Here is a 16,642-nt window from a genome sequence, read left to right as displayed (position 1 = left end):
CTACCAACAATTCTTGAAATAAATTTTCCATATTTGTGGACCACTGCATCACAGACTATACACACCTTTCATTATAAACATTTTCAGTGTAAAACATTACACTTTTAGGTTTAATTTCGAGGTAATGCTAAATATGTAGTAATTTCAAGGCGTATTTTATGCACTCAATGGATTATTCAGTCATCTGAAACTACAATTGTATTTTTATTACTATATTGTATTGCTTAGGATCAAAAGAGCTGCTTGTTACCTATAGGATATTCTCTTACAGAACATCTTGTATCATTGGGAATTCATCAAGACTGAGCTGTGAAGTGGTGAATATGCTGTTACAGAAAACAAAACAGCCCATAGTGGATGGGAGCTACCCCAAACCACAACATAATTGGAATCTTGTGAGATCACAAATATCATCCTAAATGTTTGATGGGAGGAAAATTTAAATACAGGAAAATAAAGACAAGAAACCATCACTGTGGTTAAAAAGCTATCTCTGTGTAATGAACTACACAGACCCAAGGAATCAGAATCGAAATAGCCTCTTTCACATTTAGATAGCACCCCCCCTCCCCCACCTTCCTGCACTTCTCCATCTTCCTCTGTAGTCTTCTCCACCTCCTCTAGTCCTCTTTCTCCACTTCCTTCCCATATTCTCCTCCCTTTTCTTTTTTGGAACTCTGCTCTCTTCCTGGATGCCATGGACCTCTCTAGTGGTAAGAGTTCAAGCATACACCATATCTGGCTTCCCATTTTCTTTTCCCACCTTCTCCTTCTCAAACACACATGAAAATACTTGTTTTTTCTCAAATAAACATAATATTAAAGTTACAAAATTTGTGCATATTTGTTTTATAACACACTTTAAATCTGTATACACTATGAAATAGCCCCCCCCAAGATATTGGCAGATGAATTAATAAGCAATCTTTTAAGGCCCTCCATAAATAAACCTTTGGTCTATATCTCAAATTCAAACCACTAAACAGAAAATCCAATTTTAAAGAGCAACTTCACAGGGACATATGACTTCACGAAAGTGCCATCTAAGAGCCTAAATTGAAATTTGCAAGCATTTTTGTTTTATTTTACAGAAAGACAAAATGGTGCGATCCTGGTACACTTTTACAGAAACCTGGAATTTCACATTTAGGTTCAATCCATGACTGTCAGTGAATCTGGTATACCTCATGGATTACTAATGTTTAAATTCTATATCTGAAACATTGGCTATAACATTATTCTATCAGCTAACAGAAAAATTATAAAAGAAAAACATATCTTTTCTGCTGTATGCTTGTTATCACTGGGTTATAATGTGTCTCCCCAAAAGGCTTATATCCTAGAGGCTTGGCTTGAGCTAATAGATCTGCAGTGTTTTATCTTAAGGCCTCACAGAGGACTTGACCTGAGCTGGTAGATCCAATCTGCAGGGATTGGATCTTGAGGCCTCAGAGAAACTGTGGAGAAATCCACCAAGACTTTAAAAATCTGTTGGCAAAACTGGGAGCTGGTGCAAAAACTGGAGGTAGGGCCAAGCTAAAAGAAGTATGTCACTTTATCTTGTCCTGGGGTCCCATCCTGTTTCTCCCCATCTCTTAACTGCTATCACCATAGTTCCAGAGACAGACTCTAATGACTGTGGGCTTAGGCCTCTTTAACAGTAAGTCAAAAGAAACCTTTTCCTTCGTGAAGGTTTTTTTTCATGTATTTGACACAGTGCCATAAAAGCAAACCAAACATGAAAAATACTTCTTCAGTATTTCCTTAGGATCTGAGGACGACACGTCATCTATGTCAAATGATGTGGTGTTTACAATAGTCTTTTGGAAGTGCGCTAACATGTTCTCATTAGGATGATTTAGTCAACAATGGATTTCATATTCAATACTAGTCTCTAAGGTTATAATGGAGATGAAAATTCTTATTGTCTAACAACATCATGACCATTGTAATACTGCTGTAAAAATATCTGCCCTCACAGCCAATCATATAAAAACATGCCAATATAATTTTGCATAGCATATAATAATAGGCAGTGAGAATAGAAGATCTTATATCTATTGACTAATGTAAGTTCTATTATTGTTTTAGAATATTATTCTATTTATAAAAATATAGGTTGACTATAGGGCAGTATGTATTATACCAGGACAGTTCAGTATATATTTCGTTTACTATATCTGTAATTTATAAGAAGAGGTCATGAAGAGATTAACCTATGCTATCTATGTTTCAGTAAGTGCAGTATATGAAGTAGAAATGAGTAGGAAATGCAGAATGGGTAGGAAACTATCTTAGACGAGAAAAGATAAGCTATTTCACATGTTTTAAATACATCTGTATAATTTACACTCAATGAATTACATAGATCTTGAATAAAGTTCTATGTTCAAAATTTGTGTTTTTAAACTTGCAAGGAAGTTGCAGAAAGCAACACTGAACATTTCCTTTGCAACCTACACCTAGCTTGCTTGGTAATTTTTGTATAACATAAATAGAATTATCTTTGCTGCTAACAAATCAACAAATTGATGTGGGATGCAAAACTCCTAATTACAGGCCCTGTTATGTCTTGAGCAGGTTTTACATGTGATATTTGTTTTGGTTGTAATTCTATTACTCTTCATTCTGTGTATATATCATTATAACTTCCATTACAATCAAGTAAAAAATCTACTGTTTCATTATTCCAAAGACAAGCCTTGACTCATTGTCACCTTCAGGCTAACTAGCAACTACTAATATGCTCCCTACTTAGCACTATGATTTTCAGAATGTTACATGAGTGAAATTGTTCAGTTTTATGCTATACAGCAATCTGAGTTAAACTATTTAACACCACGTTCTGGTTCATGTTACTATTTCCTTGTTTAGTGTCATGCAATCATTTTACCTCCATTTAACCTATATTTTCTCACATTGAGTGGACTTTGGTTGTGTTAAGTATTGCAGCTATTATGAACAAAACTACTGCAAAAATATTGTTCTGTATTTAAAATAAATAAATTTTAAAATTCTTTGAGAATTTTAAATTTGAGAATCTATTTTAATCATAGTCATCCTCATTTATACTATTTTTTTAATGAATGATCACGTCTTTAGGAAAAATGTTCAGTAACTCAACAATTGCATTTATGTTCTTAAATTTTCTTCATATGGGTCCTCTGGCAGTGGATCCGTATTTATCCCTAGTACACGAATGGACTTTGGGAGCCCATTCCACATAGAGGGATATTCTCTCAGCCTAGACACATGGGGGAGGGTGTAGGACCTGCTCCAAATGATATGACAGACTTTGAAGATCCCCATGGAAGGCATCACTCTCCCTGGGGAGCTAAAAGAGGATAGGATAGTGGGTTGGTAGGGGCGGGGGAGGAGGAGAGGGAGAGAGAACTGGGACTGACATGTAAAACAAGCTTGTTTCTAATTTAAATAAAATAATAACAATAAATAATTAAAATATAATTACACCACTTCTCCCCTCTATACTTTTCTCTTCATAACCACTCCCATACCACCCCTATTACTCCCTCTTCAAATTGATGGCCTGTTTTTTGTTTATTATTGCTACATTATATTATAGTTAGATACATATTTATATGTAGATATATTTACATATTATTTATTACATATTTATATATTTATTTATATATAAATACAGTCTGTTGAGTTTGTTTATTATTGCTTGTGTGTATTTGATTTCAGGGCTGATGAGTTATTATTGGATAATTAATAGGGGGATCATCCCTGGGAAAGACTTATCCTTCCTCTATCAGGGGTCTTTAGCTGTCTGTATTTCCTTGGCAGCAGGTCCTGTGAGATTTTTCCCTTCTATGTCAGCATGAATCACAGCATGACCAATATGCAAAGATACCACTACAGGTTCAAGAGTAGCTTCATATTGCAATGGTAACCAAGAGCTGTCTAATTAGATTTCAGGCACACTCAACAGGAGGGAAATCACATCTGGTGCAAGGAAACCTAGCAAACTTCCTGGGACAATAAAGATCATGGATCATGACGGAGAAACTACTACCACTACTTACTAGATCAGCGTAATTCCCAACTGTGTTCTAAAACTTATCCTTTTACCAACAGATAAGTGTAGTCCTCATTTTGAATTAAGGCAAACAAAACAGATCCTTCAATTTGCAGCAAAAAGACCATTACAGAAAATCATAACTTGCAATAATCCAGTGATCAAGTGATCTTGGTGTTCTCAGCCTGAGTGGATGCATCTACAATAAAATTGCTGCACCTACTACTCAGGGAAAGTCATGCAAGAGGGTATAGAAAGATTATGACATCAGAGGCATGGGATGTCTTCTGTATGATTATGTATCCTAGGAACAACAGAGAACTTACTTACACATACCATCTCAATAATATGGTAACCTAGCAATACTTGAACAATTACAATACCAACAGATATGTTACAAAGGCAGGGTAATTCAAAAGATATCACAATCTCAAATTTTAAAATCTGAATCTCCCTCCAAAATAACCTGGAATATGACTATTCTCTGGGAAACCATGGTATTTGATTCATTTATCAATTTAATTCAATTGTCAACATACTTTTCTATATTGCTAACACGTATCCTAATACATTTAAAAATAATATAAAATGATATTTTCCAAATTCTTCCAGCTGCATAACATTGTTTGGCCTTGCTTAGGCAGAAATATTATTTTCTAGCTCCTTTACATGCAGAAATCCATTTTGATTATGCCTTATACTATAATATTGAAGTCTAATAAGAGGTGTACATAATAACTTTTGTCTACATTATTAACAATTTGTTGCCTTTTAATGTTTTCCCTCCCCTATTAAAAGTGGCCATTAACAAATATGTGCAAAATTTATACATATGTACAGATATATGTATACACACACACACACACACACACACACACGTTCTAACAGCTTAGAGTAATATGCATGACACTCTTTAATGAGTGACAATTTTGAACAGGAACGTAGAATTTTTCCTTTCATCTCTCTCCATATATATTTACACATATATATATCATACACACACATATACATATATTATGTATATTTAGCAATTATTGTTCAAATTCAGAAAAATCTTTGAAAAACTGTTCAAGGGAATGGTATGTAAGTGCTGCGATAGACATAATATTATGTTTTATCATAAATAAAACTATCTTTGGACATGAATTCTCCATGCAAAACAAAATGTTAATCCATTTTCTTGGTCAACATAGAATCTGAGCAAGGAATATTTGGGAGGTGTTATCCAATTCCATCAACTACAGAAGTACTATATATAAACTCACAGGTCATGATACCCTCTTTGAAAATCTCTGAAACAGCATTGAAAATTTTTCTTTTAATGAGATCAACTTTTCTAGCTCCCATGTTGGCCACATTCCTCTATTTACAAAGGGTTTCTTCAATAGCTTACAGAAGAGTGAATTGAACAAGCATATGCCTTCCATTTTCCAGGCTACACTCTTATTACCATGTTTAGAATCTGACCTTAAAGCTCAAATAATACTTAGCAGAGTTCCACTGCACTCCATAAAAATAAAGAGGGCTTAAGCTGGTAATCACTTGTTACTTTTAATACGGTTTGATTTTCCAAACTGGGAACCCATATTGCTGATTCTTTCTAGTGTAATCCACAAATTCAACTCTTAAAAATTTCAAGAAAATAATTTCATTAAGCAATTTCCCATCCAGAGTAATTCTGTTTAACATGTTAATATTTTCACATCTGTCAAATAAAATCATTATTTTAAACAATGTCATATTGCAACATTATACTGCAAGTCAAGAAAATATGTTATTATTTTAGCACATGGCATTTGAGGTTGCCCCAAAATACAGTTGTGATATTTCATAGTTTAAACATATTATGAACATATTTTAAAGTGTTATTTATTGGGTATGTGTGTCTATAACATTTTTCTGTAACTTTAAACATATTTCTTACCACAAGTTGAACTCTTCCACCATTAAGTACATCTGGATCTAACTCAGGCAAGAAGTGATTGCTTCATGGTGACACAAAAGGAAAACAAGTTACAATATAAACATAAAGGAAAAATATTAAAAAGTGCTCAAACATCTTTATTCATAAAATAGACAAGTTTTAAATTATGTTATGTATAATAAACACACATATTACATATGTATACTTCCATTACTTTCCATTATTTGTAAATTAACTTTTTAAAAATTAATTTCTAAATATACTTCAGTAACACCTTTCTTTTTAAAATATAAACATTAATGAGTAATAATATAAAAGTACTAACAATGATAGTTAATAAATTATAGAAAACCTAAGTGTATTTTAATGACATTTACTTTTTCCCCCCGTTTATCCTTAGCTTTTTGATATAGGATCTCATGCAGTCCATGCTGGACTCAAACTTACCATGCAGCCAAAGACAAGCCTGCCTGAACTCCTGGGCTATATGTCTCCATCTCCAACTACTAGGATTGATCATAGGCCTGCATCATCACTCATAGCTTTTATAGTCTTAACCTTTCACTTGAGGCAGACAAAGTTTTCTACTTTGGTTCTATACTATGTTTAATGCATCCTACTAATATTTTTATTGAAGTTTAATTTTTCCATGATATTGACATTTTTCTTTTTAAAGAATTTTGTCTTTGGTAGCTATAGACATGGTTCAATATTAAGATTTTAAGGTATAGTAGTCTATACGTAGAATCAAAGAGCTGTGGGCTTAGGAGGGAAGATAAACAGATCCACAGACTTTGCTGGGCAGTCAACCTGACTCCCAGAATAATAAATGACCATGTCTCAAACAATATTAAAAAAAACAAAAGGGCACAAATTGTGTGGGTAGAGAATGGGGTGTGACTGAGTGGTTGCGGCACACACCTTTAATCCCAGCACTTGGGAGGCAGAGGCAGGCAAATCTCTGTGAGTGCGAAACTTGCCTGGTCTACAAGAGCTAGTTCCAGGACAGCCTCCAAAGCCACAGAGAAACCCTGTCTCGAAATCTCTACCCCTCCGCCAAAAAAAGAGAAGGGGTTGTGGATCTGGGAGGAGTTGGGGAAGGAAATGAAGATGATCAAAACATACTGTTCAAATTGTTAAAGAGCTAATAGAAAAAATAAGACAGATTTCTCAAGAATGACATTAAAAGATGACTTCTGACTTCAACATAACATACACACATGTGCACTTATATATGCACCTCTCCAAAATGCACCTACCCCAAAATGCAAGCATGCGCACACATGAACACACACACACACACACACACACACACACACACACTTTATATACTTTCATGTGATTTTGAAAATATTATAAAGAAATCTTCTATACATAGTAAATAGAAAATAGAAATTCTGAGGAATTGTTTGTGCCTTCTACTAGACACATACTTTTGCTTACTAGTAAGTGGTAATATTAAATGTTTAAACATTTAAAATTCACCTTAAAATTGTTTTTATTTTCCATTGTATCACACCTATATTAACACTTTAACTTCTCAAGAAGATCTCTCAAGTCTAGTTAATAGAGATAAGTAATAGAGATTGTTCTATTTGCTATAATTTTAAGTATGATATTCCTGTGGACCAGTCAACCAGATTAACGTGAACATGAAATAAGTTTATGTTTGCATTAATTGGAACACTTCAAAATAAAACATGAGAGCTACTGATGACTTTCTTTGTCAAATAACAGAAAGTTTCTCTTCTCACTTTTTTTTATTAAATGAAGTTCCACATTTTAAGAAGTTAAATGGGCTGAAGTCTTCATATATGAAAGTTTAACTCACATATATCATCATAAAACTTCAATACGGAATTTTAAATGTCAATTTTATAAATAACCAATTTTAAAACAAGTCTATATATTGACAAAGCAACTGTTACTGTATACTGCAAGTTTTCTTTATGCAGCAGAGGAGGCTGCATGGTTTGTGCATTGGTTTTAAGCATAATGGAACAGAGTTCTTCCTAAATACTTCATGGTGAAAACTATATAGAACAATTCCACCCACTCTGTATGAAAGCCTCTGGCAATGTGATGCATGGGCTTTTGGCTAAGAAGTTGTATTTGTTTTAGCACAATTAACCCAGGTTTCATTTTCAAGATATGTTTACTATACAAAAATCTAATTTAAAGGAAATGACCTCACCATTTCAGGGCTCTGGAACTAGTTGTTTCTGGAAAGCCAACTTGGGTATGAAGCCACTGGTAGGTGTACTCATTAGTCTTCTCTAACTTTTCAATAGCAGTGGGCTTGCAGAGGGCATCTTCCTCCTCATCTTGGGAAGAAATGTGTAACATTTGTCATTGAAAGAACTAAAACCAGGGCAGGTTTTTTACATGACGCTAAGAATATCATCATAATAAAAAAGTATTGACTGATACATGGTGGTTAAATAATGACTGTTATTAAAAAATTAAACATCTCCTCTGTTTCAGTTTCAATCAACCACTTTGAATAATAAAAGAAAAATTTTAATGCAGTTACCATTGTTTAAAAATAATTTCAATTAGGAAACTCAATTGTTTTGGAGAGACAATAGAATTTTCTTATATTAACTGGCTTGTTTTAGACTTATTTTAAAATCCAAATGTCTTTATATTATCCTCATATACAATAGAACTCATAGATCACAACAAAGATATTTAAAACAGATTTTTGATTTTACAGAATCGAGCTGTGTGTAAGCTAGTATTATTTTCAATCATTAACAGCTTGTATTAATTATTCAAAATGATGAATTTAATTGTGATATTTGCATACATGGTAGAGGAGGGGACTGATTCTCAAAAGTTGTCCACTAATCTAAACATACCACATTCTCTGGCACAGGTGAGCTCAAACTCCACACACACACAAGCAAGTATAAAAGTATACAATATTCTAAAAACAATCTCTACGTTAAGTTACAAGAATCTCTGTTTCTCTCAGTGTGTGTGTGTGTGTGTATGTGTGTGTGTGTGTTTAGAAAATCATGCAGACATTGCTTTTGCGTCAGTGTCTCACATTTTTGTTTACACCATTGTTTTGCAGCAATGTTTATTATGGTGGGCTTGCTCCTTTACACTGTTAGTCTGTGAAGCCCTCATAATTGATAAGGGCTGGCTGACTTGATGGTCTGCGTGTTTCTACAGTTAATTCATGGTAACCAAACTCACAAGTATATAAAATCTAATGGTTAAAAATGCAAATTTGCCCAGGTGCAGCAGTAATCACAGCGTTTAGAAATGCTGACTCAAGAATGCAAGTTCAAGGTTCATCTGGGCTATGTGAAAATTGTCAGGCAAGCCAAGGAAAGATATTGAGACCATTCATTCAAATAAAAAAAAGAGTAAATAAGTAAAAGAAAGTCAAGTGTCAGCTTATTAATTTGAGACATTCAGAATATTTGTACGTTCTTTGGAAAATGAAGCATTTCTTCAAACGCATAGCAAATGTATATAATACACTCCTGAGCAAACACAAATGTTAGCATGCATAATACTGAATATGATGAGAATGAACATCTTAAATCTCTTTTTCCTGTATAGGTCAGTGAAATTACTCTGGTTTTCAAATCAAGAAGATGTTAGAGCCAATATTTAGTAGGTCTAAAAGCATGGTGCTTGATTCTCTAAAGTCTAAGTTACTATTGCTTCTGATGCTACAGCATAACTCCAAAATGTCCACAGCTCCTGCCAAGCAATCTCATGGCTATCCTTCATTAGTTATACCTGGAGGAAGAACTCTTTCACATGCCTGGGTTGGATGATGAAGTCTAGGGCAGAGGTGTACGAGGAAGCCTGTATGCCGCCATTAACCATGTGACTTACCAGAGGCACATACAGATGAGGTTATAAAAGAGCAGTTTACCACACCGCTAACCACACCCACTTTAAGCATGACTAAAGACGTATAACGGACAGACATAAAGATGTATACGCACGTAGGCAGTGAACTACGTCACTAGCCAGGCCCACTTTTGGGCATGGTTAGGGGGCGTTACGGGGGAAGGCATAAAAGACCGCACAAAGGAAGTCTTGTTCTCTTTTCCCGGATTTCGGCTTCTGGTTCGGCAGCGGAAAACTACTGGGCTCATCTGGGTTACTTGTTTGGTATCTTGTGAGTAATTTCTACAATAAATACTTAGTTTTACTTTCAGTAAGTGTGCCGTTTATTGTTACAGCATCAGTTTGGTGTCAGAAGTTTTGGAATCCGGATCCAGACGCCCAGGAAAGCGGCTGCTCTTCAGCCCGACCAGGCACACGTGGACTCTCCTTTCGCTAAATTCCTCACCACTTCGCTCGGCAAAGCACGATTCCTGCCGCCGGGAACCAGCACCTTCTACCTGCCAGTAAGGTTAGGTGGTATTCCAAGATTTCTCTCGTGGCCATGTGCTCTTTTACTAGCAGCCTGCTGACTTCGGCCACGTGCTCTTTCGCTGGCAGCATGCTGACTTCGGCCTGAATAAAACTCCTCTGGTAACAAACTTAACTGCTTTATACAATGTCAGCTAACATTATGATGCAGAATGTTAAGAATTTTCTTGTTTTTTGTATGGATGGTATTTTAGAAAGGGTTGAGGAGCTACCTGAAAGGTACTTCCTACCCACGATGGTGATTATTAGTTTCATAATCAATATAATTTTGCTAAAGAAATGGCTCAAAAATAGGACGAAACTTATACAGGTCATACGGTCATCACAGGATAGTTTTGAAATCCTAATACAAAGAATTCAGGAAATGCAAAATTCCTTGCAGGATAGTAAGAAAGGGTTGGTAGAAAATATTCAGGATATTAAAAATGATAATGTAGGTCTGACAAACAGGTTTAAAGAGACAGAACACAAAATTGAATTACTTTCAGGAAAAATGTGATCAACAGATAGAATTGAAAAAGTGGAACATAATGTTGAAACATGTAACCAACAAAATTGTTCCATGTTTGATGATTTCACTAGCAAACTACAAAGACTGGAACATAAGATTGAAATGCTAACAGAAAAGAATTGTTCCATGTCTGAGAGCAATGACAAACTAACTGATAGAATGTCATTTGTGGAAGGCAGTTTACATGCCATTGAGGTACTTTCTAAGGATGAGAATATTACGTATTTGGAATCATGTAACCAACAAAATTGTTCCATGTTTGATGATTTCACTAGCAAACTACAAAGACTGGAACATAAGATTGAAATGCTAACAGAAAAGAATTGTTCCATGTCTGAGAGCAATGACAAACTAACTGATAGAATGTCATTTGTGGAAGGCAGTTTACATGCCATTGAGGTACTTTCTAAGGATGAGAATATTACGTATTTGGAATCATGTGTAAATGATGAATGCAAAAAAAATGAGATTCCATGATATCCTTAGAAGATTATTTGTCACAAGAACTTCAAGTGCTCAGAGAAACAATGATGAATAGACTGCAGGGTTTAGAAGACATTCAATCCGATACTTCAGAATCAGACATACAGGCAACAGGTCAGGACAGGAGTTTCCCAACACCTGTCCCAACAAACTCCCTAAGGTTGCTATGCGTTCACCTATGGTTTTCCCAGTATCTGTATCAGAAAAACCAGCAACGAAAAAACAATCAAATGGTCCCATTGCTTATCAATGGGAACCTATACAGATGAAGGGTCTAAAGGGAATCAAGGAGGCCATTGTTTCATATGGTCTTCATTCTCCCTTTGTCAGAGAGCTCCTAACCTCATGGGCCACTGTAAATAAAGTAACCCGAAAAGACTGGGCCCAATTAGCCTCGGCAGTGCTCGAAAATTCTTGTCAAATTCAATGGAGAGCTTTATGGAGGCAAGAATCGAAAGCCTTAGAGATTCAGGAATTAAAGAATGGTCATGAAGTACCCCAAGACCAGATTCTTGGCAAGGGTCCTTACGCTGACACGCAGGTTCAGTCTGCATATGATGAGCACATGTTGTCTTTATGCCATACAGCTGCTTTAAATGCCTTGGATAAGGTTTGTGAAACAGGAGAGATAATGCAACCCTATACCAAGGTATTACAGGGCCCACGGGAAAGGTTCACTGAATTTTTAGAGAGATTATCCAGAGCAATAGAAGTACAAGTAGCAAATCCAGAATCTAGGCGACTCCTTATAGAATCTTTGGCATATGAGAACGCAAATCCTCAATGCAGGCAGGTAATTTGGCCATTGAAAATAAGATCAGCGCCATTGGAGGAATGGGTCCTACATACAGCAAACCTGGAATGTAAAAGTCAGGATACAGGAGCTTGTGTAGGTGAAGCTATTTCTACAGGCTTGAGGAGGCACTAGGATGCCAAATACCTTACCTGTGATGATATAGAGGCCTGGGTAGGGAAGGCAATCTCCAAGAATTTTAACAGACATAAAGATGCCACATGCTTTAAATGTGGTAAAATAGGACATCTTAGTAGGAACTGTAGACAACGCATTCCTAGAAATAATGCTTTTACCAGGAATGCATCAAACAGAAGGCCTCAGCCTCCTGGTCTCTGCAGGAGGTGTGGAAAGGGCTAACATTGGACTGACGAATGATGGTCCACAAGAGATAGACAAGATAGATCTTTAAAGCCGGGTAACGGGCATTGGGGGCTCAAGCAGGCCCCAGAAAGAAAGATTATCCGGTCATTCCCAGTGACAGTGGAGAACAGCCTCTCCCAGGACAATTAGAAGATCCACTGCCCATGGTAAATAATATGGCACTGGATAATACATTAGCTGCAGAGGATGAATCAATTATATCAGGAGGAGATACAAAACATATATTTTGGCAAACTTCTATACAATATAATAGACCCAAGTTACCAGTTAAAGTAAATAATATGGTGATTAATGGCATTTTAGACACTGGAAGTGACATCACTATCCTTAATCAGAAGTCCTGGCCAACCAGTTGGGCTTAAAAAGAGGTTAACGTTCAATTCTTAGGGATTGGAACCCTATCTTAAGTTAAACAGAGCGATAGATGGATTGACTTTATTGGGCCAGAAGGACAGAGAGGAAGGTAAAAGCCATATGTTGCAGATATTGCTATAAACCTCTGGGGTCGTGATCTACTCCAGCAATGGAATATACAGATTAACATTCTTCCTGTACCAGCTAGGAATTACAGACAAGCTCTCAGTGGTAGAAAGAATATAGTAAGGAAGTACAGAAAACAGATGCCAAATGTACAGGCTGTACAGAAGCAGGATGCTAGTGCCAAAGCTACAGAGCAACCAAAAGCTCTACCCTTAAAATGGCTGACAGATGAATCCGTCTGGGTGGGTCAATGGTCTATGACATCTGAGAAGTTAGAGGCTTTGGAGAAGTTAGTTCAGGAATAGCTAGATGCTGGACATATTGAGGAATCATCTAGTGCATGGAATTCACCTGTTTTTGTTGTCAAGAAGAAGTCTGGTAAGTGGAGAATGGTTACTGCCTATGGGGTCTCTACAACCTTGGATGCCTTTACCTTCTCTAATTCCTAAGGATTGGCCAATTATAGTTATAGACTTAAAAGATTGTTTCTTCAACATACCGTTACAAGAAAACAACAGAGAAAAGTTCACCTTCATGGTACCTAACTATAATAATTCCCGTCTGGTACAGAGATTCCAGTGGAAGGTACTACCTCAATGTATGTTAAACAGCCCAACTTTGTGTCAATATTTTGTGAATAAACCTCTAGAAATAATTCGTAAAAAATTTCCACATTCGTTAAAATATCATTATATGAATGACATATTACTATCTGATTCAAATAAGGATACTTTGGAAAAGATGTTTGAAGCAGTAAAGGAAATTTTGCCTCGCTGGGGATTACAAATTGCCCCAGAAAAAATACAAAGAGGAGATTCTATTAACTATTTAGGTTATAAAGTAGATGCTCAGAAAATTAGACCGCAGGAAGTACAGATCAGAAGAGATCGTTACCGGACTCTTAATGATCTTCAAAAACTATTAGGAGAAATCTCTCAATTACAGATAATTATCAGTGTAGAAGGGCATGATTTAAAACACCTGAAAATGGCTTTAAAAGGAGATAAAGACATAAACAGCCCACGAGTACTATCAGCTGAGGCTGAAAAAGAATTAGAATGGGTAGAAAAGAGAATATTAGAAGCACATGTGGACCGTGTGGATCCAAAGCTGGACTGTATTCTGGTTATTTTACCATCTAGAGAATACCCATCAGGACTATTAATGCAGAGGGACGACATCATTCTAGAATGGGTATTTCTGCCACATAAACAGAATAAAAAATTGAAAACCTATATAGAAAAGGTCTCAGATTTGATATTAAAAGGTAAGTTAAGGCTTCGTCAACTGTTTGGGAAAGACCCAGCTGAAATTATTGTACCTTTAACGAATGAGGAAATTTCCTCCTTATGGAAGGGTAATGAGTATTGGCAAATAGCTTGCAGTGACTTTTTGGGAAGTATTAGTTATAACTATCCCAAAACAGAGAGAATCAAATTCATAAAGAAAACAATATGGATTCTTCCTCGTATCGTGAGACAAACACCTATTTCTGGAGTTCTTACCTTCTACACAGATGCAAACAAATCAGGTAAGGCAGGGTACAAATCAGGAAATATAAGTAAAGTAGTTCAAAGCCCTTACAACTCCGTACAAAGGGCAGAGTTATATCCATTCTCATGGTACTTAAAGACTTTACAGAGCCTCTCAATATAGTCACGGATTCTCAGTATGCAGAAAGAGTTGTCTTGCACATTGAGACTGCAGAATTTGTTCCTGATAATACAGAATTAACCTCATTGTTTTTACAATTGCAGGAAATCATCAAAAACAGGACTCATCCTATATATATAACACACATCAGATCCCATACAGGTCTGCCAGGTCCTCTGGCACAAGGCAACGATGAAATTGATCGTTTATTAGTAGGTAATGTGTTGGAAGCTTCGGAATTTCATAAGAAACACCATGTTAACAGCAAAGGTTTAAAGAAGGATTTTTCTATCACCTGGCAACAAGCCAAAGAAATAGTAAGAAATTGCCCCAGTTGCTCATTCTACAATCAAACTCCATTACCAGCAGGTTGTAATCCTAAAGGTATTCACAGAGATGAACTTTTGCAAATGGATGTATTTCACTTCCCAGAATTTGGCAGTTTGAAATATGTACACCATACCATAGACACATTCTCAGGCTTCCAATGGGCTACTGCCCTCAGCTCTGAAAAAGCTGATTCTGTTATTACACACCTCTTAGAAGGGATGGCTGTTATGGGTATACCTAAAACAATAAAAACTGACAATGCTCCAGCATATGTCTCCAGTAAATTGAAACAATTTTTCAAATATTATAATAGAAAACATGTAACTGGTATACCTTACAATCCCACAGGGCAAGCAGTAATTGAAAGATCTAACCGAACCTTAAAAAAGATGCTTCATAAACAGCCAGGGAAAACAAAGACACCTAAACACAGGTTACATAATGCTTTACTAACGTTGAATTTTCTTAATGCTGATGAAAAAGGACAAACTGCAGCAGAAAGACACTGGACTACAGAGAAGACTTCTGAACTGAACCAACCGGTGTATTTTAAGGATGTTATGACCTCAGTCTGGAAACCAGGATATGTGTTATGTTGGGGAAGGGGTTGTGCTTTTGTTTCCACAGGAGAAGAATAGGTTTGGGTTCCATCAAAATTAATTAAAATTCGATCAGAATAGGAGACATCTCAGAAGGAGGAAGATAACAGCTCATCTACGAATTCATATTCTGCCATGGGTAAAGTGACTTCCTAAAAGGAAAGAGAAGTGTTTTGTTTTTTGTCTTCACAGGTAAACTCAGCAAAGAATACTGGACATATGGATTCCTGAAGAAGAATGAATAGGTACCCTGAGGACCATCAAACAAACAGTAACTCACTGTGTGGTATCAAAGTCTAAATCTCTCTATATTGTTTTTTCATAGTACCCTTTTATCTTTATTTCTTCACATACCTCAGTCCCCATTCATTTAACTGAAGCTGTCTTTGGAGTTGGATTGGGTCTCCTACTCTAAATTCAAGCATATTATTTAAATAAAATTCTGAATTTGTGTATTATATCAAAGAGCCATTGATATAAGACAGAAGAAAATAAAATTAGGGACTGTTATCTGTGGATTTCTTTTTCTGAAAAGTCTAATTTCCTTCAGGTTTACCATCTTCCCTATTGTCACCTCTTCCAGTATGCATACATATAAAAGTTAAAAGATTTCTTTGTTAACATTAATGTTTGAGTTTTCCAGAGAACAAGGGATTTCCTGACAGCAATCTTCAACTGCTTCAGAAAGAGAATGAGGATCCACTTCCTTGACTTCACCTGATTCGACTGGAGGCATCTGAACTGCCCCACATCATTGACTCCACCTGACAAGCACTATCCTGAAACTGGCTTGAAACTACATCACTCTAGACAACTCCGGACCAAGAAACTGAAACAGCACATCTTCTACAATCTGGCCAGAGCTTCAGATGAGAGCTTTAATCAACACTAGAACCCCAGTCAGGAACTTCAATCAAGCATCTCCTGCCATACAGAGACTGTCTGATCTACTGAGATTTTGTTATACTAACATTTTTCTTCTCACAGGTCCCCATGAGATTATCATCGTCCCATCTCAGCAGGATGTAGTTTTGAGAATTCC

General features: G+C 36.1%; 1 protein-coding gene across 11 annotated transcripts in view; it reads right to left on the bottom strand.

The window, feature by feature from the left end:
• The window catches only part of Lrriq1 (leucine rich repeats and IQ motif containing 1), a 185,343-nt gene that overhangs the window by 18,465 nt on the left and 150,236 nt on the right, over window positions 1-16,642 (bottom strand). For all 11 annotated transcript variants that reach the window (XM_040754967.1, XM_040754968.1, XM_021225984.2 and 8 more), the window contains 2 exons: window positions 8,158-8,287; window positions 5,964-6,024 (listed from right to left, as the gene is read on the bottom strand). In XM_040754967.1, the coding sequence (XP_040610901.1) occupies window positions 5,964-6,024; window positions 8,158-8,287 (191 nt within the window). The remainder of the gene's footprint in view (window positions 1-5,963; window positions 6,025-8,157; window positions 8,288-16,642) is intronic.

This window comes from Mesocricetus auratus, unplaced genomic scaffold (genome assembly GCF_017639785.1).
Source record: "Mesocricetus auratus isolate SY011 unplaced genomic scaffold, BCM_Maur_2.0 Super-Scaffold_100011, whole genome shotgun sequence".
Lineage (NCBI taxonomy): Eukaryota > Metazoa > Chordata > Mammalia > Rodentia > Cricetidae > Mesocricetus > Mesocricetus auratus.
This window is presented reverse-complemented; position numbering and strand designations above follow the sequence as displayed.